Source organism: Procambarus clarkii, chromosome 2 (genome assembly GCF_040958095.1).
Source record: "Procambarus clarkii isolate CNS0578487 chromosome 2, FALCON_Pclarkii_2.0, whole genome shotgun sequence".
NCBI lineage: Eukaryota > Metazoa > Arthropoda > Malacostraca > Decapoda > Cambaridae > Procambarus > Procambarus clarkii.
Window position 1 is genome coordinate 32972862 of NC_091151.1, and position 26170 is coordinate 32999031.

Genomic DNA, 26170 nt, shown 5'->3' on the forward strand with positions numbered 1-26170 from the left:
CCTATCCAGTGCAAGGATTTCAGATATTTTATCCTTTTTGCAACCATCTTTGACCAGGGAGTGGGGGTGAAACCTCGATATAAGCATTTATATATACAGTGGCTGCCTGTTTTTATGAATTATTGAATTATTATTAATGTTCTTATTATTAATGTAATTATTATTCATAACACAATGAATTATTATTAATATTATTAAATCTGTGGGGATATTGAATAAATATGTTGCAGATTTTATTAGTCGTAAGTGGGATACGTGGAATTTTGTGGGATAATTTAAATAGCTGCTATAAAATTTGTGATATGGCTGTTACACCTATATACATGTCTTCATTCAATATTGTCTCAGCATATAATTTAGCCCACATTTACTAAACATTATAAGAAATTTATTTCAGGCATGAAGACCAAAAGTAAAAGCATCAGCGATGGAACTGTTCTAGGCTCGTATTCCATCAGAATTATCTGGGATAATAATAGGCTCGTGTTTACGTAGGGTTGTTTATTAAATATTTCCCGCGCAGTGGTTTTGTCGGCCTCTTATTTATTTTTCACTCTGAAAGTTTTTGGGCGGTGTAGAGGCTTACTGGTCTTTTCTTTGACCTTCCTCAGCTGGAAGGATAACAATGAGCTTGTGGGTTGACAAGTACCGGCCGAAGGAGCTGAGTAAATTAGACTACCACCTGGAGCAAGCCAACCACCTTAGGAAGCTGGTGAGTGGTGCTATTTACCTGGTTGATGGGGTTCAGGGAGTTCTTCTACTCCCCAAGCCCGGCCCGAGGCCAGGCTTGACTTGTGAGAGTTTGGTCCACCAGGCTGTTGCTTGGAGCGGCCCGCAGGCCCACATACCCACCACAGCCCGGTTGGTCCGGCACTCCTTGTTGGAATAAATCTAGTTTCCTCTTGAAGATGGCCTTCTGTGAAGTCATTTCCGTGAAGAAAATTTCACCCACTCTTTTTCTCCAATGTTCTACTACTTTTCCCTTCCGCAATATACTATCTTTCAATCCTGTCCTAACATGCTGTCCTACATACCTTTATTATACTAGTCACCTCTTACCTATCTCACTCATTACCCTCTATATAATAGTAAAGTAAATTTTATTCAGGAAAGAACATACATAGTTGTTTTACAAACATAATTATAGATTATAATTATGTTTATAATCTATAAGTCTCATAAGTTTATAATCTATAAGTTTATAAATCTATAAGTTTATAATCTATAAGCAGTCTCCGTGGTGTAGTGGTAAGACACTCGCCTGGCGTTCCGCGAGCGCTATGTCATGGGTTCGTATCCTGGCCGGGGAGGATTTACTGGGCGCAATTCCTTAACTGTAGCCTCTGTTTAACGCAACAGTAAAATGTGTACTTGGATGAAAAAACGATTCTTCGCGGCAGGGGATCGTATTCCAGGGACCATAGGATTAAGGACTTGCCCGAAACGCTACGCGTACTAGTGGCTGTACAAGAATGTAACAACTCTTGTATATATCTCAAAAAAAAAAGATAGAGCTAGTACATACAATACCTAAAGCCACTAATACGCATAGCGTTTCGGGCAAGGTGAGGTGGGGAAAAAAACACTTTAACTAAAACTAATAGTAATTGAGCTTTAAGTATGAATTGCATTAAAAAAAATTAATAAAATAAGATAAAAAAAAAAAGGGTGGGGGGGGGAACATGGTAGAAAATAGCCAATATACAAGTTGGTCAACAAACAGCATTGTTTAAAAATAGTAAGACATGGGTTGACATTTAGGAGTAAGGTAGTTTACATGGTAGAGTTAATTAGGTAGTCCTTAGTTTTTATCTTAAACTGGTTGAGAGAGGTACAGCCTTTAACATGACTGGGAAGGTCATTCCACATTCTGGGTCCCTTGATTTGTAGAGCATTTCTAGTTTGATTAAGTTGTACTCTTGGAATATCAAACAGGTATTTGTTTCTGGTGTGGTGCTCATGGGTTCTGTTACAACCTTCTAGGAAGCTTTTAAGGTCAGGATTGACATTACAATTCAGAGTTTTAAATATATAAAGTACACAAGAGAGGATGCGCAGTGACTTAATATCTAACATATTCAGAGATCTGAGTAGGGGTGCCGAGTGCTGTCTGGGGCCAGAGTTAGATATTGTTCTAATAGCAGCTTTGTGTTGGGTAATTAGAGGACGTAATTGATTTTGGGTAGTAGAACCCCAAGCACAAATACCATACCTTGAGGTTACCTTGAGGTGCTTCCGGGGCTTAGCGTCCCCGCGGCCCGGTCATCGACCAGGCCTCCTGGTTGCCGGACTGATCAACCAGGCTGTTGGACGCGGCTGCTCGCAGCCTGACGTATGAGTCACAGCCGGGTTGATCAGGTATCCTTTGGAGGTGCTTATCCAGTTCTCTCTTGAACACTATGAGGGGTCGGCCAATTATGCCCCTTATGTGTAGTGGAAGCATGTTGAACAGTCTCGGACCTCTGATGTTGATTAGAGTTCTCTCTCAGAGTACCAGTTGCACCTCTGTTTTTCAACAGGGGTATTCTGCACATCCTGCCATGTCTTCTGGTCTCATGTGATGTTATTTCTGTGTGCAAGTTGAGATAAGGATAGATGAGAGAGTAATAGAGCGTCACCAAGATTAATGATAATCTTTATTCAGGAGAATGTGCATACAAAGAACATAAGAGTAATGTACAATTGTAGGGACAGGAATACACATACTAATGAAGCCACTAATACGCAAAGCATTTCGGGCAAAATATAAATAAACTTAAAAATTTTAACTAAAAGTGTGAGGAGATAGAACACCTGATACTAAAGGAGAAGTAAGCTAACAAAACGAGGACGTTCATGGATAATAACAAATGAATGCAAAAACAGGTGATACTTAAGGATGACAGGCAGAGACTTTTACATTATGGAGACTGTACATGTAGCAATAGTCCAGTAGTTTATTTACATTAATAATATAATGAAAATACAAGGTGTAGTTTAGAAAAGCAACTAGTCTCTTTCTCATAACATTTTCTTTAAACATAACAGAACACATAATAAAATAGCAATTTAAGGTTGATGGTTAATTTAAGGTTATGTTAATTTTAACTTAACAGAACACATAATAAAATAGTAATTTAAGGTTAATGAGGCCAACACCAAAAATAAACAAGGAACATAAAGGACATGAGTATACACTTTAACAAAGAAATACAAGAAATTAGATGACAATGAATGTAGAAAAGTACATAATACTTAGTAAATAAAAATGTAAGGTAAAAGTAACACAAAAATAACTTATTACAAGAGAAAATGTGAGTGAAACTAGTTACATGGTTTTGATTATAAGATAATAACACCATATTAAGTAAATATTTCCTAGTCTCTTTTAAACTGGTTGGGAGACGTACAGCTTTTAATTACATTTGGGAGGTTATTCCACCATTTGAGACCCTTGATTTGGATTGCATTTCTGCTTTGGTTGAGTCTCACTAGGAATATCAATGAAATATTTGTTTCTCATGTAGTGATGTTTACTTCTAGGAAATGCTTAAGGTCAGGATTATTAGCATTGCAATTCAGAGTTTTATAGATATAGAAAACACATGAGAGTATGAGCAGAGACCTGTTGTTTAACATGTTCAAGGACCTTCTTGTACTTGTCCATGTGTACTTCACCTTCCATTATCTCTTTTTTATGTAATACTGCCTCCAAATATTTCAAACTCATTACTTCTTCCAGTGTCTCATCCTAAATTTATCCTTCAATTCAAAAAAATTACTGTACAATGTCTTGTATTAATGTATTAAGCACCAGAACTGTAGCTTATGTGTAGACAATTTTGATAGTTATCCTCTCACAGCCTGGCCTAGTGCCAGCCTTCTTTGGTGATTTTCTGGTAAATGAAGCTGTTTGTATTTGTGACTCGCAAGATGACATAATCTCAACCAACTGTGGTTCACTCAGGTTATTAAATTCCTAAAAAAAAGTTGCAAGTGTTTATTCAGTTCACTCTTGAGAACAGTTAGAAGTTAGAAGATTCAGTATTAGTTTTATTTAGAGGGAGGGTGTTATGCAGCTTTGAACCTTTAAAGTTTATACAACTCTTGTATTGTACGTGTTACATTCCTAGTTTATAATGGAGTTATTTTGCACATTATGCCTTGCTACCTAATCTTGTTAGAAATTATTTTGCAATTAGATTTGGAAACAGTCTCTAATATTTTCCAAATTTTCATGTATCTCTGCATGCATGCATTCCAGGATGTACAGAAGAATTTTAAGTAGTTATTGTAATTTAGATGTTTTATTGAGTGTATTTATGGAAAAAATTGCTCTCTGTGTATTCCCTCGGTCAGCATTTTCTCCATCTTAAATGAAGCAGTTAATGTGCAGCAACATTCCACCATACAGTATTAGTGGCCTTTTAAAACTTTAGGAGTTTTAAGCAAGAGGTGTCAAAAAAAGTTACCACAGGGATAACTGGCTTGTGGCGGCCAAGCGTTCAAAAAAGTACCATCATTGGTTTGGTGTTTCTTGTTTGAAAGGTTCTTGTTATTCATTCAATAATTTTTCTTGCAGTTATGACAGTTATTATATTGTGTTTTTAACACTATAGCACTCTTCGAATGTGACTTGCGTCCGATTTTTTTCACTTGAGTCCGAGCATTGGACAGGTCTTGTGTCTGATAAAAAAATATTTGTATAAAATTCATTTATTATCCGATCGACTTCAGGATAGTTTCAAAATGAGCGCCTTTAGAGTGCGCACAATTTGATAGCAAAATGAAAGATGTAACACGAAACTTGATGTCAGAACACTTGAAAGATTATAAATACATTTTTAGTCAAAATTTTAAAATATTTGTTAATATTCTATTTATTGTGCTATTATTATGGGACTAGTTTTAAAATGCATGCCTTTAGATTGTGAACAACTTGATACCAAAATGAAAGATATAACACAAAAATTTATGTCAGAACACTGGAAAGATATGAATAATTTTGTGATGATTAGCGTCCAAAATTAAAATATTTGTTAAAATACCAGTTATTGCTCTATTATTATGGGGAATAGTGTTAAAATACCCGCCTTTATATTGCGAACAATTTGATATCAAAATGAAAGACGTAACACAAAAATTGATGTTATCAAACTGAACGAGTATATACATTAGGCTGAGGTGTGCAAATTGGTGTTCGTTCACGGGTAATTTTAGACTTTGCTGCGGGGAGTCACGTTGTGCTTTTGGACATTATATGCATATATACACCTACAGGGAATTTAAATGCGAACACAATGATACCAAAACGAAAGACGTAGCACGAGAATTAAGGTGAGAAAACTGAAACACGTATACACATTTTACGGATTTTGTGCGCTCACGGGTAACTTTTGCCGATTTTAGGCTTTGCTGCGGGGAGTCACGCCGGGCTTTTGGACATTATATGCATATACACCTGTAGGGAATTCTATTGCAAACACAATGATACCAAAATGAACTACGTAGCACGAGAATTTAGGTGAGAAAACTGAAACGAGTATACACATTTCGGTGTCGCCGCGTGCTCGCCCGTACAATCGCCTGTACGCCAGGGGCGTGGCCTCTAAGTTGGCAGCGCGTATGCCCTAGGCGCGAAAGTGTTAAAATAACGTTTTGAGTGAAAATGGTTGAGTAGGAATAGGAGAGAGCTTGGACCCCAGACCGGGCTCGGAGAGTAGAACTCCCGAAACCCTCTGCAGGTATCTCCAGGTCAAAACTGGCCTTGCATGGGTCAGTAGGCCTACTACAGTGCCATTGCTAAAGAATCTAACTTCACAGGCAGTTGAAGTTAAAAATTTAGTAGGAATATTGTGAATACAGTACTGTATTGCTAATGTTTATACTGATATAACTACTATACTAATTATAATAATATAATACAATGTATTATGTATATACTATTCTTGTGTAGTTGTTATTGAAATATGCATATATAATTGTGTTTCCAGGTTGAATGTGGTGATTTTCCCCACCTGCTCATTTATGGGCCTTCGGGAGCTGGAAAGAAAACGCGTATTATGTGCCTGCTTCGGGAACTATATGGACCCGGTGTGGAAAGACTTAGAATTGAACATCAAAATTTTGAAGTGAGTTTTCTCTTTCACCAGTTGTTTATTAAACTTGACACACTTGTATTGAATTTCCCTGCTGGTCTGCTAGAGTTGTGGACTACCACTGGTATAACATAAGCCTCTGTGGTCTGCTGGAGGTATGTGTGATGAACAGTAAGCCTCTGTGGTCTGCTGGAGATATGTGTGATGAACAGTAAGCCTCAGTGGTCTGCTGGAAGTGTGTGTGATGAACAGTAAGCCTCTGTGGTCTGCTGGAGATATGTGTGATGAACAGTAAGCCTCAGTGGTCTGCTGGAAGTGTGTGTGATGAACAGTAAGCTCTGTGGTCTGCTGGAAGTGTGTGTGATGAACAGTAAGCCTCTGTGGTCTGCTGAAAGTGTGTGATGAACAGTAAGCCTCTGTGGTCTGCTGAAAGTGTGTGATGAACAGTAAGCCTCTGTGGTTTACTGAAGCTGTGTGTGGATTAACACTTGGGAAGCACAAAATATGTACAGGTATATCATACTTACCATTGTTATTATGACAGGCCTTGAATGAATTTGAGCCCACTTTTTAAGTGTTTTTCCCATGGTCCAGGGAGCACAGGGGCGACCTTACCTCAATACATCATTGAAGACTGTCCATGCTGTGACATCAAAACACATCAAACTATTCAACACCCCATTCTGAATTATCATTGGGACCTCCAGTAAGATAGCTATTAATGGTTCTGGAACAACATAACTAGCAACTAACCCCTATACCAGCCACAACCAGGTGACAACACTAGTTAGTGCAACCAGGTTGGGGGTAGGTGGCCACGCCTACACTTTGTACCTGGTGCTCACCAAGCAAAGCATGCTGTTCTGCAGAGAGAGAGTTGGCTAATTTAACTGGTTATTCTTTGAGAATTGATCTCTGCTCAGGGGAGTTCTGTGCTGTTTGTATCACGAAGTTGTGCCCACTTGTTTTGTATTTCACTAAACTTTCTCATACACTGGCTTCATGTCAAGGTTTTCTTCCCTGGTGCTGATTGTTGAAGACTAACTGCCACCTGGTATGTTTCCTGTGAGGTAGTTCAATAACCTTCAGTGTTACTGAACTACCCTATTGTTGGGTAGTCTTTGGAACAGTGTTACCCAAGCCAAGTCCTTGATGCTGGGTTTGTGTATTAACACAACATATTTCCAGTTTGTGCACATAGCCTTGTTTGGGGTGACTCAGTGCAAACTACAATACAGGTAATTTGATATTTCTTTTGAAAAGAATGACTTCTTTTCTTTCTTTTTGATTTGTTCATGTTTTCCTTTGCCCTTCACCATCATCTAAGCTGAGGTGTTTGGTAAGCAAATGCTGAGTAAGTTTCTCTTGTAGCTGTACTTCTATTTTATAGTGTTGACAGGGTTCCCTTTAGTTAATTTTTGAGTCGTCAGGCAGCTACAATGAGATACTATACACATTGCATGGACTCCTGGTGGAACCTTGATGACGAATGGACATCTGGACATCTGCTTTTCCCTGGGGGGCTGCCAGATCATGTGATGCAATTTTATCCGTTGGGTCTCAATATTGCTGTCACACATTCCTATTCGGTGATTCAGATTGTTACGATGCCTGGATCACTTATCTCCTGTGATCAAGGGAAAGTTGATGGATTTTTATAAGATTTCTTGCTGGTTCTTCGGGTGGGGAGACGGTGTCTAGTGCTAGCTTGGTCGAGAGGTGCCGGGAGTTGGTTGGTCTTGGTGAGCATGTGGTGTGCTTTCAGGGCATAGTGGGGTGGCTGGCCCCGGCTTTGCTGGAGGGCATTGAAAGACTGCATTTTGCCCATTTGGGTATGAGTTTAGGAGCAGCTGTTTTTTGCCTTCACTACCCAGTGTTCTCTGTGTGGGTTAGGGGCCAGTGCTTGCCTTCCTGATGGACTACTAGGGCTCCCCAAACATTTGCCTATCGGTATGTTTATGTGCTGTGCTAAGGTTAAAAGGATTATGGCCACATTATTCACTGCTCATAGCTCCTTAAGGCTCTTGTACCGGTGGTGCTGATCTCGACTGGTGGTGTGCATAAGGTGCTCGACTGGTGGTGCACATATCACCTTAAGGTGTTTCTAGGTATAGGGAATGATTCAAAACTCATGTGAGTGCATGCAGCTCATGTCCTGTGCCCCAGGGCTCCAGTATATAGACACCATCCTAAAAAGAATTTGTCAGCATCTGTACTGGCTGTGAGAGCCTCAGTACTGAGAGAGCGACTAAGGCTGGAGCATGCAGCTACAGCTCACAGAACCGCTGTGCAACTAGGGCCACAGCACCACTTAGTAATGAATAAAATAGGTAACTGCAGTTATTTTGCATTGATAGTGTCATAGATGATCCTGACTGTGATAAAGACTATGTACAACATTCAGATATCGGTGAATACAATATTAGTTATGATATTCATAGCATGAGGTAAAGACACAGCCCCCAGCCATTGTTTCCTGCATCTACACATCATGAAACAATTTCATGTTCCTTCACAATATAACCTTGTGGAAATGGATTCATATTTGGGATTTTGTGACAAGAGTATGATAATAACAGCAGTTCTGTGGCTAGTCATAGGAAAATGTGTAGAATATTGGAAGCATTTTTTTTGCATTAGTGATTGCTGGTGTTAGTCTGCTCATATCATATGGCTCCATGCTGTGTTTTGATTTCATCACCACACCCACCACACCTGCTTATTAGTTTATTATTGTGCATAATCATGTTGATGGTAATATATAACTTGTATAAATACAGTAATGCAATAAAAAAAAAACTGTTTGATCTGAGAATATAATACTGTATACGTGTCACTACATATAAGAGCACCATATTTTTGAGCATAGCGATATTTCACACATTTAACTAGATAAAATCCAAAAATTAAACACTTTTGAATAATATTACTGCAAAAAAACTAGATAAAAACATTCACAGACATGGAAATAATTATGTAAATTGACGTTTCATTACATTCAATGCTGGTTTTTTCCATCAGAGTCCCTCCAAAAAGAAGTTGGAAATTGTAACTATTGCCAGCAACTACCACTTAGAAGTAAATCCCAGCGATGTTGGCTTCTATGACCGAGTTGTGATTCAGGAACTCATTAAAACTGTAGCATCTGCACAGCAGCTGGACACCAGTGGCCAACGAGAATTTAAAGGTACACTTTCCCACAAAGCAAAGTACTCCCAGCCAAACATTTTACTACTGGATTTGAATATAAGGTCCTTAAATCTCCTTCGTGTCATTCCCAACCTCTTCTGTACAGTATTTGCTTAGCTATTATTTGCACTTATTTTTTTAGATTTTTGTAGATAGAGCAGTCACCCATCCTTGTGTAAACTGGAGGAACACTGATGTTTCCACCATTCCTCACCCATTCCCCCAGTGTTGTCTAGAGGAACACTGATGTTTCCACCATTCCTCACCCATTCCCCCAGTGTTATTGTCTAGAGGAACACTGATGTTTCCACCATTCCTCACCCATTCCCTTTGCTCACCTATTTCTTCCTGTTGACCTCCCAACAGGGCCTGTGTATAACTGTGTCGCACTTATTCCTATTATCGTGGGAAGACACTCTGAGCTCTCTCTCCTGCCAGCCTCCAAATAGCCCAACTGTTTGCAGTGTGTCATTGAGATAGTTATTAAGTACATATAATTATTCTAGGTTTAAATATCACCTCTATTCATATAATTGTTCTAGTTTAAATATGACCTCTATTCATTATTCAGTATTACTTGAGGTTGTGTTGTAATGCATAATAATTATAATTTACTGTAATTATAGTGTGTATTGAAATTACTGGACAGTACTGTATTTCAAGACATTACTGAATATTTTTTTCAGGTAAACTCTTTAATAAAAATATAGTGTAAATCATATTTCTGATATAAATTACTGTACCAGTATTTATATACAGTAAGCGAATTGTAGATTGTCTACGTTGCTGTCATGAATATTTCACAGTTTGATTCATTTTTCCAAAGTGAATGGCAAGATTGTCACATGTATCACGATTGGGCTTAAACAGAGGCAAGAAATGCCCATTTCGTACTTGACTTATGTTGAACTGTTTTTATGGTATTTATTATTGGGAATTGGAAGTGTGGATAGATAATTTTTGGACAACTATGCTTTAACTGTACAGTATATGAATTGAGTAATTGACAAATGATTTGAGTACTACAGGTTACTTTAGCAGACTCGTTTGTTCTGGTTTTCTTGTGTTGCACACAATAAATTAAGATCTCTCCTCTAGTGGTGGTCTTGACGGAAGTTGATAAGCTGACCAAAGATGCCCAGCATGCCCTTCGTCGAACAATGGAGAAATATATGACTACTTGCCGTTTGATTCTCTGTGCCAATTCTACATCCAAGGTGATTCCAGCCATCCGCAGTCGGTGCTTAGGCGTGAGAGTTGCTGCGCCATCCTCCGAGACTGTGGCCCAAGTGCTTCAGGTTAGATATTATTATGTTTATAGTTGTAGTGTACAAAAAAATGAAGAGAGCAAATAAGGCTAAATTAAAGTGTGTTGATGATGGAGTATTGGAATGGTACAGGCAGAGGTGGACGGGAGGGGGAAGAAGGGATGTGGCAAGATGGCCATTCATGCAGAAGGCAGTGAATTTCCTTAAGTCATCCTGGTATTAAGCAGATAACAGTAAGCAGGGAGAGAAAGCAGGTTAACACATCTGGTGCTGACAAATATCCCGAGACATTTCATGAGATCGTTCAAGACCGGAATTTCAGTGTCATTACTCCATTTTCCACATTAATAGGGCAGAGGGTTAAAGCCTAGAGGAATGAGAACAATATGGGTAGGAAAAGAAGATTAAAGATACTAAAAAGATGTCTTTCATATACATAACTACAAACTTTATAACCACTGCACCTCCAAGTGGGGCCAGGTTCTGGCACTGGTTCCCGGTAGGACTATAGAATTATGCAGCTGCTGTGAGCTAGTCGATGATACATTATCACTGTTAGTAGCTTCAGGGAGCCACCAGGGTCCATCCAGAAATTGATGTTTCATTACATTCAATGATGTTTTTCTGGGGGGTGGGGGGAGCCCCATCGGCTCCCCGGAGCTAACTGGGCTGATATGAATGTATTAGACCCTGGCATCAATTAATGCGCATAGAGTTCTAGGCCTACCGGGAACCACAAGCCAGAACCTGGCTCCCCCTCAGAGAAGCACGAGGAGCAATGGCCTATAGAAACACCCGTGTGGTTGGCAGCATTATATGTCTGCCATCAACTGGGTCAGGCACCCAGAAAGGTAATCGCCTCAAAACAAACCCCTATTCTGGTTAAAATATTGCTACTGAAAGCCAAACTATTGGGCAGAACTTCCCAAATAAAAACGAGCAAACGAACATGATGTCACCGAGGTAGGAAGAGGAAAGGGGAGCCCCAGACCCCTGTGCCGACTATCCATACCCCAGTCACCCACCACCCACTCATCAGTCACCCACCACACATACACCCACCAAGCCCACACCTGACACCCTCCACACATACAACCACACCATGAACCGTGAAGCCCTTTCACGGTTCGTCTCATTGATGGGGCTATGAGGGAGGGGGGAGGCTCATGCCATTTGCTCTCGCCTGGTCCCACAATTTGTGAGCCTTTTGGGTCATTTCATGCGGCCTGCGATGGCATTGGGTGGCCCCTCTTCCTTCAGGAGGTTCTGGGGTTGGCGGGGCAGGCCTCTTCTCCTGCGCTTTGTCGGGTCGTCTCGGAGTGGGATTGCTTGGGCATGGTTGAAACGACCTTGTCCCTCCGGTGGGTTTCCTGCCTGTTTCCGGTTCCAAAATGCGACTGCGGATCTCAGGTTCATTCTAGACTTGTCCTGTCTGAACCCGTGGATTTATTGTCCCCTACTTTTGGATGATTACTCTGTCCCAGGTCCACTTCCTTTTGGAGCTGGGTGCTTGGAAAGAACCAATACGTGTCCCTGGACCTCAGGGACACGTATTGGCTCGTCCCGATTCATCCAGCGTTGGGGTTCTCGCTTTCTTTTTCTTTCTTTCAGCTTGAATATGGCTCTTCGCGTTTTCACATGCCTTACCCAGGTTGTAGTGGTCTGTCTGCTTCTTTAGGAGTTCAAGTTCTGGCCTACCTTGACGACAGGCGGGTGTGGGCTCCCAGTTGATCTGCGTGTCTGCTCAACTGGGCAGACAATTGCGAGGGATTTGGTTCTTTCCCAGGTCACCGGGTTCGGGTTCCTGGTGGACTGGCAGAAGTCCTACCTGGTTCCCTCTCAGGTTGGGACTTGTGTGGGACACTCATTCTGCTTCCTTGTCTCTCCCACGGAAGGCTCTGCTTTATCTGCAGTCCCTCCTTCACCTGTTCTGGGTGGCTCCTGGGTCAGGCGGAGGTTGCTCGAGGGTTTGTGCAGTAGCCTGATCTTTGCCATGATGGTCTACCTGATCTTCACACACACGGGTTTGGCTTCATCAGCTGGTCTTGGTCATTCGGGGATGTCCCTTCTGCCTCTCTCACGATCGCTGGGTTCAGCTTCCGGGGGCCTTGCATCAGTTGCTGCGTTGCTGGCTTCCTCTTCGGGTTTTTTCGGGGTTCAGTGCCTTGGCGCCTATTCTCGCCCCTCGCCCAATGTGTTCACGGACTCGTGGCTGGGGCTATGTGACCAGTGCTCACCAGGCCGGCCAGGGGCGGTGGGGTCTGTCCTTCCGTTGGGTCCACAGCGAGGTGTGGGAGTTTGCGGCGTTGTGGATGGTGCTTCGAAGGGTTCGGGTCGCTCGCGGATCGACAATCCAGCTCCATTCGGACTGCTCCGAATGGTGACTCGTCTGCCGAGTTCTTAAGGTCGATGCCTTGCGGTTGGACTGGTTGAGGCGGGGTTACCTGTACCTCTTCATCCTGGTTCAGCTATTGCTCCAGATCCTAGCTCGCTTTGAGACTTACCAAGGGAGAGTAGTCCTCTTGGCTCCTTGGTGGCCTGCCCAGCCTTGGTTTCAGGCGCTGCTTGCTCGGTGTCCGAGCCCGAGGGTCTAACCGCAGCTCCACCTCTTTCAGCAGATTGGACCTGTCCGTTACGTAACTGGTTCGATCTTCTCCACGAGTCTTCGCGTCTGGTCTTTTGACGCGGGTCTATCACCAATTGTTTGGTGATCAGGTGGTTTCATTAACCACCGTGCTGCGCCGAGTTTATTGTGAAATTTCCCCCGTGTGCATGAAATAAAGTGTTCCCAAAAAATTCATTTTTCTTCGTAAAATGATAAATGTCCTTCCCTGAACATGTTTATGTAAAAATAAATACCAAATTCCACTTACTTTGGCTGTGGGGACGTGGACAAGGTGCGCTGTGATGTCATCAGGGCCTGGTCGCCCGTGCATGAATCACCCAGACACGGTCGTGTGCGCCATTCAAGTACCGAGTGTTGCCACAAATATATTTTCAATTATTTTGTTCTATGTATTTCCAATGCGGTTTTATTTGTCTTTTTTATCATATATGATGCATATTTGTTTCCTTTACAATATGTATACAGTAGAACGTTCATAATGTTCCATGGAACTGTGATACATGTGTCAGTAATGTGTCCTACAATAAATGTTTATTGTCGCATATTACTTGTTAAAAATTCACTAAAATTACAATATATAGTTTCACACACTATTTACACAGTAACACACTATATTACACACTCAGTACTTCGGAAGTGAGTAATAATCAACGAAGCAGTCCATGGTGCACAGCGCAACTTCCCTTTCGTTGCACCGGGTACAGATAAATTTTTGCTTCCTGTTTCTTCATTCTGTGTGCTTGCAAATAACGCACTCATGTACACCCTTGGCTTTAGTATTGTAGGTTGTATGTAGCCAAGCTTGTAAAGCATAAGGTAGTATTGAAAAGATTATAGGAAAAGATCAATTTGTAAGGTAGTCTTGAAAAGATCGCTTTGTATGGTCCCACACAGGAAGAGATTCAGCTTGCCTCAAAGAGTGTCCATCAGTCAGAAAGAGATTCAGCTAGCCTCAAAGAGTGTCCGTCAGTCAGGAAGAGATTCGGGTATTCTTGAAAATATCTATGGAAAACACAACCATGGAAGCCGCTAACATTGTTTATCTATGCCACTTGTATCAGATGCATCATCATTGAACACAGAAAACGATTCATCTATGTATCATCTGAATAAATTGGAGATAGCATAGGATTGCAAGGGTGACGCTCAGAGCTACAACTGATACGCTCGCTGTATCGTCCTCATAGGTGCTGTCCTTATTGCGCCTAGCTTCACGAATATTATGACCCTTATGTTTTTCAAACAATAAGGTTTGAATTTTACCGATAGCGTTATCTTTCAACACTGCATCGGACAGGTGTTTGGGAGCCAGAGGCGCGTGCGCGCCACCCATGGTTGCTCATTCAGTACTAACCCAGCCAGCAGCCCTAGGGCATTCTGGGAATTTTTTCCAAGATGGCTGCCTCTCACTGAGGGTCTTAAGAGTCCATTTCGTACACAACTAACCTCGCACACATTTAGAATGGGTACGGAAAAATCAAAAAGAGTTTTCTCGGTTGGCGCAGTTTCAATGGCGCAGGTGGGATAATGGTGTCCCACTTGCGTGCTTCGTCTCGGCGGCAGTATGCAGTTTCCTGGCGGTCCTACCATTGTTTCTTGTCCCTCCATAGGCTTAGTTCTGTTTCGGTTCGGGTTGTCCTGTCTTTCCTTTCGTGGTTTGTTTCAGGACCGTCATTTTATGCCGAATTCTGTCTCCTCGTATCGTGCGGTGCTGGTGGAGCCGCTGCAGCTTGCGTTTGGGATGGATGTTACTTCTCCGTTCCTCAAGCTGTCTTGTGTGTTGTTTCACCTCTGACCTGCTCATGCGCCGCCTGAACTGTCCTAGTTGTTGGACTGGGTGCTCTCCTTTCTCTCTTCTCGGTTTGTGGTTGCCCCTTTGGTTCAGGATTGTTTTTCCAAGGCTCTCTTTTTCCCTGTTGACATTGACCTCTGAGGATCAGGTCGGGAAGCTTCATACTCTCCTTCCGGCGCAGGGGTTTCTGTACTTTTGGTCCTGGTGGTAGGTTTGTTCGTTTGCAGCCGTCTCCTTCTTTTCTGGCGAAGGAGGAGACTGCTACTTTCCGGAGGGGTCCTTGGGTGATGCTTGGTTGGTTAGGCCGGGGGTGCATCATATGTTGTGTCCGGTTGTGGCTCTCTGCCGTTACCTGCATGCCACAGCCTCAGTGGCCGGGGATGCGCTTTGGATTGACCCGGTTTCCCTTCTTCCTGTTCCGGGTTCAGGTCTCCCAGATCATCCACAGGTTATTTGGTTCATTCAGCCTGCGGTCTATCCTCGTGCCCACGCCGTTTGTATATTTGCTGCTATCTTCGGTAGCATGTCTTGGGTTAACATTCAGGCATGGGGTTTTTTGGAGGTCGAACAGGTTTCTGGCTGCTCACTACCTAGTCATTGTTTCTGTCCCTGGTCGGGCATGAGTCGCATTGGGTTGACAGTTGCGGCCAGTTGTCTTGCCTTTGCGTTGAGGAGTGAGTGGCGATCGCCTCTCTGGTATGTCCCTCTTGTGTTATCTTTGGGTAAGTAGCTCCGGGGAGCCAATGGGGATCCCCCAGAAAACCAGAGTTGAATGTAATGAAACGCCATTTTCTGGGTGAGACCCGGAGGCTCCCCAGCAATCCTCCCTCCCTCCGGTCTGCAGTTTTTTGCGTGTTTTGTCATCCAGCCTCAGAACTGGGGTGTGGATAGCTAGCGAGGGGGACTGGGGCTCCCCCTTCCCACTCGCAGGGAAGGGGGATGTGGTGCACAGACAGCTGCGCGGTGACGTCATGCTCATTTGCTCGTTTTCATTTGGGGAGTTCTGTCCACTAGTTCAGCTTTCAGTAGCAATATTTTAACCAAAATAGGGGTCTGTTTTGGGGCGCTTACCTTTCTGGGTGCCTGACCCTGTCGATGGCAGACATAGAATGCTTCCAACCACACGGGGTGTTTCTATAGGCCATTGCTTCTTGTGCCTTTCTGAGGGGGGCCAGGTTCTGGCTCATGGTCCCTGGTATCCCTAGAACTCCATGCACACTGACTTATGCCAGGGGGTCTAATACATTCATATCAGCCCAATTAGCTCCGGGGAGCATCCGGGTCTCGCCCAGAAAATGGCGTTTCATTACATTCAACGCTGGTTTTTTGTTTTTTTAAATCTTGCTTATTTTAATGAGAAGCAGTTGAAGAACCAAGTTTGTCTTAATAAATCACTCATACCCAAAAATCATACGTGCCTTGCTTGCCCTAGTTTGGGAATAATTATTTAGGATGATTCAAGAATACCCTTGTGGAGTTTGTTACTGTATTGCCTCCAGGGCTCTTCTTGGTCATCAAAGCTTACAAGTCTTCCCCAGAAACTAAGAGTGTAGTATTGTTATGACCCCATTTATCAATCATTTATTACGAAATAGTTACTGCATATGCAAATTTTAAAGCAAAAAAATATTTGAAAATTTCAGAGTACATGCAAAAAGGAGGGACTTTCTCTTCCTCTAGAATTAGCCAAAAAAATTGCTGAAAAGTCCAACCGTAACCTACGACGTGCCCTGCTGATGTGCGAGGCCTGTAAAGTGCAACAGTAAGTGGGTAACCTAGTTTGTGGTAATATTTTCTTAATATTTTTGTTATACTATGCCATGCTCACCTCACTTTACCACTGTTGCCCTCACTGGTATATATTTGTGAGATCAGGGATGCTCTGCATACCTTACCTTGAGGTTACCTTGAGGTGCTTCCGGGGCTTAGCGTCCCCGCAGCCCGGTCGTCGACCAGGCCTCCTGGTTGCCGGACTGATCAACCAGGCTGTTGGACGCGGCTGCTCGCAGCCTGACGTACGAGTCGCAGCCTGGTTGATCAGGTATCCTTTGGAGGTGCTTATCCAGTTCTCTCTTGAACACTGTGAGGGGTCGGCCAGTTATGCCCCTTATGTGTAGTGGAAGCGTGTTGAACAGTCTCGGACCTCTGATGTTGATAGAGTTCTCTCTCAGAGTACCAGTTGCACCTCTGTTTTTCAACGGGGGTATTCTGCACATCCTGCCATGTCTTCTGGTCTCATGTGATGTTATTTCTGTGTGCAGGTTTGGGACCAGCCCCTCTAATATTTTCCACGTGTAAATTATTATGTACCTCTCCCGCCTGTGCTCAAGGGAGTACAGTTTTAGGCTCTTTAGTCGGTCCCAATAGTTTAGATGTTTTACTGAGTGGATTCTAGCAGTAAAGGATCTCTGCACGCTCTCCAGGTCAGTAATTTCTCCAGCTTTGAAAGGTGCTGTCATTGTGCAGCAGTACTCCACTCTAGAGAGCACAAGCGTTTTGAAAAGTATCATCATCGGTATAGCATCTCTAGTGTGAAAAGTTCTTGTTATCCAACCTGTCATTTTTCTTGCAGTTGTGACGGCTACTTTATTGTGTTCTTTAAAGGTAAGGTCTTCCGACATGAGTACACCCAGATCCTTTACATTGCCTTTTCGTTCTATGTTATGATTTGCCTGAGTTTTGTACGTGGTTTCCGTTTTTATATTTTCATTTTTTCCATAGCGCATGAGCTGGAACTTATCTTCGTTAAACACCATATTATTTTCTGTAGCCCATAGAAAGACCTGATCTACATCTGACTGGAGGTTCGCCGTGTCCTCTATGTTGCCTACTCTCATGAAGATCCTAGTGTCATCTGCAAAGGATGATACAGTGCTATAGGTTGTGTTCTTGTCTATGTCCGAAATGAGGATGAGAAAAAGTACTGGAGCAAGTACAGTACCCTGGGGGACTGAGCTCTTCACGGTTGATGGGCTGGATTTTATTTTGTTGACTATTACACATTGGGTTCTGTTGGTCAGGAAATTGTAGATCCATCTGCCTATTTTTCCGGTAATTCCTTTTGAACGCATTTTATGTGCAATAACACCATGGTCACATTTATCAAAAGCTTTTGCGAAATCTGTGTAAATTACATCCGCGTTATGTTTGTCTTCCATAGCATCTAATGCCATATCATAGTGGTCCAGCAACTGCGACAGGCAAGAGCGCCCTGTTCTGAAACCATGTTGTCCGGGGTTATGGAGTTGCTGTGATTCCATGTATTTTGTGATTTTACTTCTTAGCACTCTCTCAAAAATTTTTATGATGTGCGATGTTAGCGCTATCGGTCTGTAATTTTTTGCCTCTGCCTTATTTCCTCCTTTATGAAGTGGTGCTATCTCTGCTGTTTTTAGTATATCAGGAATAACGCCAGTATCTAGGCTTTGTCTCCACAGAATGTGGAGGGCCTGCGATAGTGGTTTTTTACAGTTCTTTATGAATATGGAGTTCCAAGAATCCGGGCCTGGTGCAGAGTGCATAGGCATACTGTTTATGACTTCTTCAAAATCCAGTGGGGATAGGGTGACGTCTGATATATGATTTGATGTTGGTATCGTATCCATGAAAAATTCATTTGGGTTATCAATCTTTAGTGTGTTTAATGGCTCGCTGAAAACAGAGTCGTACTGCGTCCTCAGTAGCTCGCTCATTTCTTTGTTGTCATCGGTAAAAGTTCCATCTCCCTTTCGCAGGGGCCCGATACTAGATGTGGTTTTTGATCTTGATTTTGCATAGGAGAAAAAATATTTCGGATTTCTTTCTATTTCACCGATGGCCTTTTGCTCTCTTTGCCTCTCCTGGGTTCTGTATGATTCTTGTAGCTTCCGTTCAATTGTTTCTATTTCTCTACCTAACCTTCTTCGCCGTTCTTGAGATAGGGTGCGACTCTCCGCACCCTATCTCCGCAAGTTGTTCCGCGATTCGTTTTCTTCGCCTATACTGTATAGGGAACGACGTTCCCGTTCCAATCTGCATCTCTTCCTCTTTTTTCTTAGGGGTATGCGGTTTGAACATATTTCTAGTGCTACTGAGCTTATTTTTTCCAGGCACTGGTTCAGGTTTGCATTTCCTAGCTGTTCTTCCCAGTTTATTTCTGTGAAGTCCTGGTTTATTCGCTCCCAGTTTATCTGTTTATTATTGAAGTTGAATTTGCTGAAATCTCCTCCACCGGGAATCTGGACTGGTTTTGAAGGTCTACTCCCCATGGTTGTCATAACTTCAATTAAGTTGTGATCTGAGTAACAGGTATTTGTAATCATTATGTTCCTGATCAATTCATCATTATTAGTGAAAATGAGGTCCAGCATGTTCTCCTTCCTAGTTGGTTCTACTATTTGCTGGTTTAAGGCAAACCTGTCGCACATCCGTAGCAGGTCATTTGCATGTGCCTGTTCATTTAGGCTACTTCCTGGTATTCTTTCTGATATTACTGTATTAGCCAGGTGCTTCCATTTCAGGTGCCGTAGGGTGAAGTCCCCAAGCAGGATGATGTTCGGAGCTGGATTTGTGAGGTTTTCCAAGCAGTGTTCTATTTTCATTAGTTGGTCTTTAAACTGCTGAGGGTTTGCCTCCGGTGACTTATATACAAGGACAATAACTACATTTAGAATCTCTATTTTGATTATGCATGGTGATAATTTAAATGAAACATTTTGTTAGTTGGAATTGGAGTGTTTATTTTGTGTCTGACTGCTGCTTGTGACTTAGAGACAAGAGCTCATGCAGGGCTGCTCCTAGGGTTGCTGGGTCTCATGGGCCTCATTATTCCATGACAGACATGGAATACTCCCAAAACAGTGGGGTTTCCTTACACCATTGCTCCCTGCCCCTCCCTGAGGGTGCCAGGTTCTGGCTCATGGTCCCCAGTAGGCAGAATTCCAATTGACTGAAGCCCCCAGATTAACACAGCTAATATCAGTCCGATAGCTCCAGGGAGCCGCCAGGGCTCGGCCAGAAAATGGCGTTTCGTTACATCCAACGCTGGTTTATTTCTTCACTAGATATTTGTGTTGACTGAACTTCCCTCAGGTGATGGCCTATCAGGCACCTGCTAATTTGTGAGCATTGCACTCTGTTGAATAGAAACTCCAAACATGTTTGGCAGAAATTCATCATTACCCTTCAACTCGTGAGTTGTTTTCTTTGCATTTGCAGTCATGTTGCTGCATCACCTGTTGATTCCCTTACAGTTGTTGTTCTGCTTGTTTCCTGTGCCTAAGAAGGAATTTCTTTATCCCTGGTTCACCCCTAATTCTTACAAAGCTCATTCCAGTACAGTAATCCAGATGCTCACCATTTCCCAAGTACACAAGATTTTACAAGCTAGTTTTAGTTTATATTGCTGACTTTGGAGGATACCAGTAGCATCTGTCTTTTTACCTTCAGTTTAGTGATTGAGTTGGGTGTTGAATGGGACACCACAGTTTTACTTTTGGGTTCTAACTTTGAGGTTGATGATGGTGCCTGGACTATGAGAGTACCAGCCAGCTGAGGTGGATGGTACTCTGGGAGCTTCATTGCCAGGGTCATGGTACTGGTCTTCCTTGATGGCTGGTTAAAAATTCTCGTGTTGTGTTTGTATCAAGGTCCCCTTAAGGTACAACTACAGGCTTCCCCAGGATGCAACCCTCAACAGTTGGCTAACTCCAGGGTAACTGTTAGGTAAATAGAGGCATCGGGTGAAAGGAAATGTACCTAACCATTTGTCCCACCTGAAAATTGAACCCGGAATCATCACTTCATCAATTGAGAGTTGAACATAGACTACTATGGTACAGTACCCTTAATGTGGTGTCCTGACCTGAGGGGGTTGGGGCTAATGGAGCTTAAACCTCCAAAAAGAGGTCTGGTTGCTGCACCAGACTGTTACTTGTGTATAGGTGGACAACGTTCCCCAACCACTATCTGCCGCAACAGACAACCGACTTCGGCAGCCACACTCCCGCTACCGCCTGTCGACTAACAATGAACTCTGGAGTTCTTAAAGTTTTCTCAGATCACCCTGCCTCTTGGTCTTGGAGAGGGGTTCAGCGTCACATATCTAGGGGTGCGGTTCCAACACTGGCCTCGTTGTCCTGTGCACACACTCTATTTGAGCCGCCGTGACTCCCCACTCTCTCTTTGTTTGGATTGATCTCCCCAATCCCCCTATTGTCAACTAGTACGTTCTGTCACCCTGTCCACAGCTGTGATCCTTTTTTTTTCTCTCTCTCTGCTTTCTGGGAAGCCTCACCAGGACAAGTACAAAAGCCAGTCAACAATACATATTTAATAAACAAAAGAACATATACAGTACATGAAATAAGAACAGTAAAACAATAGCATACAACACTAGGCTGCTGCAACCTGGTAGCAATCCAATACCATATCCTGGCTTCATGTTGACCAGACTTGTTGGCCAGATCCTGGCTTCACCAACCGTCCATATCAAGTGACTGCTCAACTCTTGACGTGCCACTTACTACTCCCTCACTAAGTGGGGTTAAATCTCTTTGTAAAAATATTGTACAACCAGTCCTAAAATATATATAAAATTCAGCCAATGGCTGTAACACGACTTGTCACATCAATGTCGCACAATCAGTCCTGAAAGTATATAAAGTACAGCTTGTGGCTGAGTCACTAGAAACATCTGCATAAATATTCCCCAATACAAAAATATCAATCTCTTACCTTCCACTGTGCCTTACATGCCAATAAGCATTCAAGCACTCCCCTTATACATCATGTGTGATAACCATGAACCTCTGGTCTGCTCCTAGAGGCTCACTATCATGTATAACTCTAGGTTCACCCAAAATTGTCAACAAGGTTCTTCTGCAGTCCTCCTAAACTGCTACACAATGAATTTCTCCTCAAACACCAGTGATGCTTCACCGCTGATCCCACAGACACGTGAAACTTCTCTTCACTGCTCTTCCACACTGCTTCAGGTCCACTTCTCACTATGGGGTTATGGTCTACCACAGAGTTCAGCCTTCACTTCTCCACCTCGAAATTTGCTCCATCAACTTTTTTTTTTTGAGATATATACAAGAGTTGTTACATTCTTGTATAGCCACTAGTACGCGTAGCGTTTCGGGCAGGTCCCTGGAATACGATCCCCTGCCGCAAAAAAATCGTTTTTTCATCCAAGTACACATTTTACTGTTGTGTTAAACAGAGGCTACAGTTAAGGATTTGCGCCCAGTAAATCCTCCCCGGCCAGGTTACGAACCCATGACATAGCGCTCGCGGAACCCCAGGCGAGTGTCTTACCACTACACCACGGAGACTGCTGGTGGTCTTCTTCCCTGGCCTCGAAGTTATATCAACTTCTTCCCCCAAACAAACCTGCAATTTCCATTGCCATGCCAATAAAAATGTTTTCCTACTAAAACATAATTAAATATATTCACACAAAATAAGTGTCCTTCGCTTGACATCTCTTTATATACTCTAACATGTCGCGAGGGGGTACTCCCCCGTTCGGGCAATTCCATGCTTTGCCTCGCTGGCAGCCGCCGCCGCCTCACTCAGTCAGCCACTGGTCTCCGGAGAGGGTGGACACGTCACTCTGCCCTCCAGGACGTTCCTCCATCTCTACCCTCTTGTTTCAGCTCACTGCCTTAATAAAACGCATCTAATGTATCTATAAACACTTGCCATGATCGCTGGGCACATGATCAATCACAGGCATTCATTAACAACTGGTTAAATAGACTTGCCACAGAATTTATCTGATGCGGGGCGTTCACTCGATGACGCTCGACATGGCGCTCACACAGGTCACCCACAAAATTGCTATAGGAATGCCTCACCAGGCTTCTTCTAATCCTGACTCGAGCACTAAGTCGTCTTCAGGCTTCATACACAAACGCCTGACTGACTCCCTCCTCTTGTAGGGGCACACAACTAGGGGTTCCTCCTTTGCTGCCAGGAGTACAAACACAATGCAACCTCCTCTCACGACCTCTGCTGCTCGAGTGAGGTCAAGACATTCACAGCGAGCCTCATTCCTTGTCAGCAAAATCTCGACATCTCATGTCATGTCCTTATTTACACATTTATCCTCTGCCCATGCGTTTAAACTGTTCATTAACACTTGCCAAGTATTTCATATATATTCACATATCTATATTTCCTTTGACCTCTCACTTGGGGCTAGTTTGTTGAATAACTCTCAGGCAGGTAGACTCGTTTTTCAGGCTACCTGGGGTCATAACAGTGAGCCCCCAGTTGTGTCTCATGTCTGCTAGTCAGGTGCTTGTCTTTTGCTAGTTGGCCTTTACGGTATTGCCGTTCTTTTCAACTGGAAGATATTCCAGTCTGCACAGTTGGAGAAGACTCAGTCCCTGAGTTGGTTGTAGTTGGTCATGCATAGGAATGTGTTTTATTACACTTAATCCTCAATTATTTATTAATTAATTTTTTCTAAAATTCTGTTAAGACATGAAATATTAGTTTAAAGCGTTTACAAGCTCAATCCTGGAAGATGGGTCAATTGCTATCAATTGTCAATTGCTATGTCAATTGTTGGTAAACAAAATAATAATGGCTGACATATTTTACAGATACCCCTTCAGTGCCCAGCAGGAGATATGTGTCCCTGATTGGGAGACGTTCTTACAAGGAACTGCTGCCAAAATTGTTGAGGAACAGAGCCCTAATCGATTGCTAGAAGTCCGGGAAAGAATATACGAGCTCCTGACACATTGTATACCTCCAGAGGTTATTTTCAAGGTAGGAAGTTAAACTAGATAATGGAATTGGTTATTTCTTCAAATGTCTAATATGTGTATTATTTGGTTACTAAACAGCTTACAGTGGTGTCCATGTAAACATTACTGTCCGTTACTATCCAGAGGTATTTTCCTACAGTTATCCATCAGTATTATGTAATAGTTTAACACTATTGCACTCAGGTGCCGCGACCCGTCGTCACTCATTTTTCTCCCGATTCTGAGCGATTGACTATGGCTCGCGTCATGTATTAAAATATTTGTAAAAAATTTAATTTTTATCTGATCAACTTCTATGTGGTTTCAAAATGAGCGCCATTGTATTCCCACATTCCTCCATATGCCGCATGGCATCCTGGGTTGTCAGGCCACGTGGTCAGCCTAGTCCTTTGTTTACCTCGCTTGTGACCAGCATGCTGCCCGCTCGCATCCCAAACTTGTGTAGATCTCTGCTATTATCGGCATTTATATTTGTTCCCGTGTTGTTTCAACACTTTATATATATTACACGATGGATCATGGTCAAGGGCAGAGCAGTTCAACAACGAAAAGAGCGGAGAAATCAATCAAAGAGGATAAGATAAGTATGCTTTACAAGAAATTTAGCAGAGTGAAGCTTACACCAACAAAAATCCCAGGTTTAGTTCAAACATTCTCCGATATTGAGTCAGATGTTGAGGGGCAAGAATGGAACAGTGATTTCAATAGTGATAATTTAGATACAGAGACAGCAGATGATGGTGATTCAACGAGTGAGGATTGCCCTGATCACTGATCACTGACCTTCACCAGGGTGAAAACCATAACACTTGCCTACCTTCACGATGCCTATTTTATTCAAATATACCATGAACTCACACTAACGTGATATATATCAGCTCACCTTACCACTGTACCACCCCGACTTGGTAAAAGTTATATTACCGAGATTCCACTCAAACCTCTGGAAGTCTTGAGGCTTGGGCTGGCTTCAGTAGAAACCTCCAGTGTTTAAGAGATTTCAGTGGAATCCTGGTTGTATAACTTTTACCTAATAAGTCAGTGTGGTACAGTGGTAAGGCGAGTGACCAGGAGTGCTTTGGTTGCGGGTTTGTGCCATCTCGAAGCTTCAGTTGATTTTCTCACCTATTTTAGTGCTAGATGAGCAAAGACATCAGGTGAAAGGAAACGTTGCCCAAGTGCTACTGTCCTGGCACAGGAATCAAACTCGAGGACCTTTCAGCTGGGACACAACTGTGGTTGCCATTACACCGCGGGCTGTGTGGTACCAGCACCCTACTTGAGCTATGCTCCATGCAGCTACTGAGGGGGGTTGCCCCATTAAAAACTTTTTTCTGTGGGGAGCCCCTACGGCTCCCTGGAGCTTATCGGGCTAATGTATGTTATGTTAGACCGGGACATTAGCTAAGGAGTTCAGACCTACCAGGGACCAGTGCCAGAACCTGGCCCCTTCAGAGAGGTTTCAGGGAGCAATGGCCCTGGAAAACCCCATATGGTTGGGGGTTTTCCTTATCTGCCATCGACCGGGGTTAGGCACCCAGAAAGGTAGGCGTAACAAAACAAACCCCACATGGTAAGAAACTACAACAAAAACCGAACAGAGAGGTAGAAAACTCCCTACAATCCCAAGGAAACTAGCAAACAAGCAAACATCACACTTTACTGCCGCGCCGATCGTCCGCGCAGCCCTCCCCACCCCGGGAGGGGGAGGGGGGAGCCCCGGACCTACCGCGCCGGCTGCCAAGTTCCAGTTCGTTCGCTAATGTCAACCGGGATTGACGCTTCTCTGGCCTCAGTTTCCTAGGCGGTGTTTGCCTTGTGTGGCGTTCACTGCCGTTTGTTGTGTTGTGCGGTGGCCAGGAGTACTTCATCAGTGCCGGGGCTGCATGTGCTTAGTGGCTGACTTCCCTAAGCGCCCTGTGAGTACTGCCCTTGCGTAACAGGGTTATCTTCCCTGGGGCGTTCGGGAACCATTCCCGTAGAGGTTCTTGCTGCTCGGCATTTGCCTCGCCCTTGGGGCCAGCTGGGGCTTGGGGCCCTTGTTTGGCCCTGGGTAGGGATTGGTATTGTGCTGGTTAGGGCGTCAAGGTGTTGCGCAGGCTGCCACCTAAGCGGCGGCCGGTTTCTGTTGCCTCTGGAGATGGTGTACTTTTGCGGGGTTTTTCTTTTGTTTTTCATTTTTCTTGCCTGGTGGGGGTCTGCCTAAGGTGGTTATAGTTCCACTGGTAGTGTTTGGCGGCCCTCTGCTAGGCCTCCGTGCTTGTACACGTCTCAGGGGTTTTCAGTGTTTTCAGGTTTTCGCCCCTTTCTCTCCATGTTCCCGGCTCCGGACCGTCTGCGGGTTTCGGGGTCGGGGCGGGGTTTAGTTGCGGCAGAGACTCGGGCGGTTTTCGGGGGCTGCCCCGTTCGGGTTGGGGACGGAGGTTTGAGCCTGTGCCTCCTGCCAAGGCTTCTGG

General features: G+C 43.4%; 1 protein-coding gene across 1 annotated transcript in view; it reads left to right on the top strand.

Moving 5' to 3' along the window:
* The first annotated feature begins 484 nt into the window (after positions 1–484).
* Positions 485–26170, top strand: part of LOC138364441 (replication factor C subunit 3-like) — a 31095-nt gene continuing 5409 nt past the window's right edge. Inside the window, exons 1-6 of the mRNA XM_069324077.1 lie at positions 485–712; positions 5973–6110; positions 9099–9264; positions 10365–10564; positions 16596–16714; positions 23547–23715. Of these exons, the coding sequence (XP_069180178.1) occupies positions 626–712; positions 5973–6110; positions 9099–9264; positions 10365–10564; positions 16596–16714; positions 23547–23715 (879 nt within the window). The 5' untranslated portion in view covers positions 485–625. The remainder of the gene's footprint in view (positions 713–5972; positions 6111–9098; positions 9265–10364; positions 10565–16595; positions 16715–23546; positions 23716–26170) is intronic.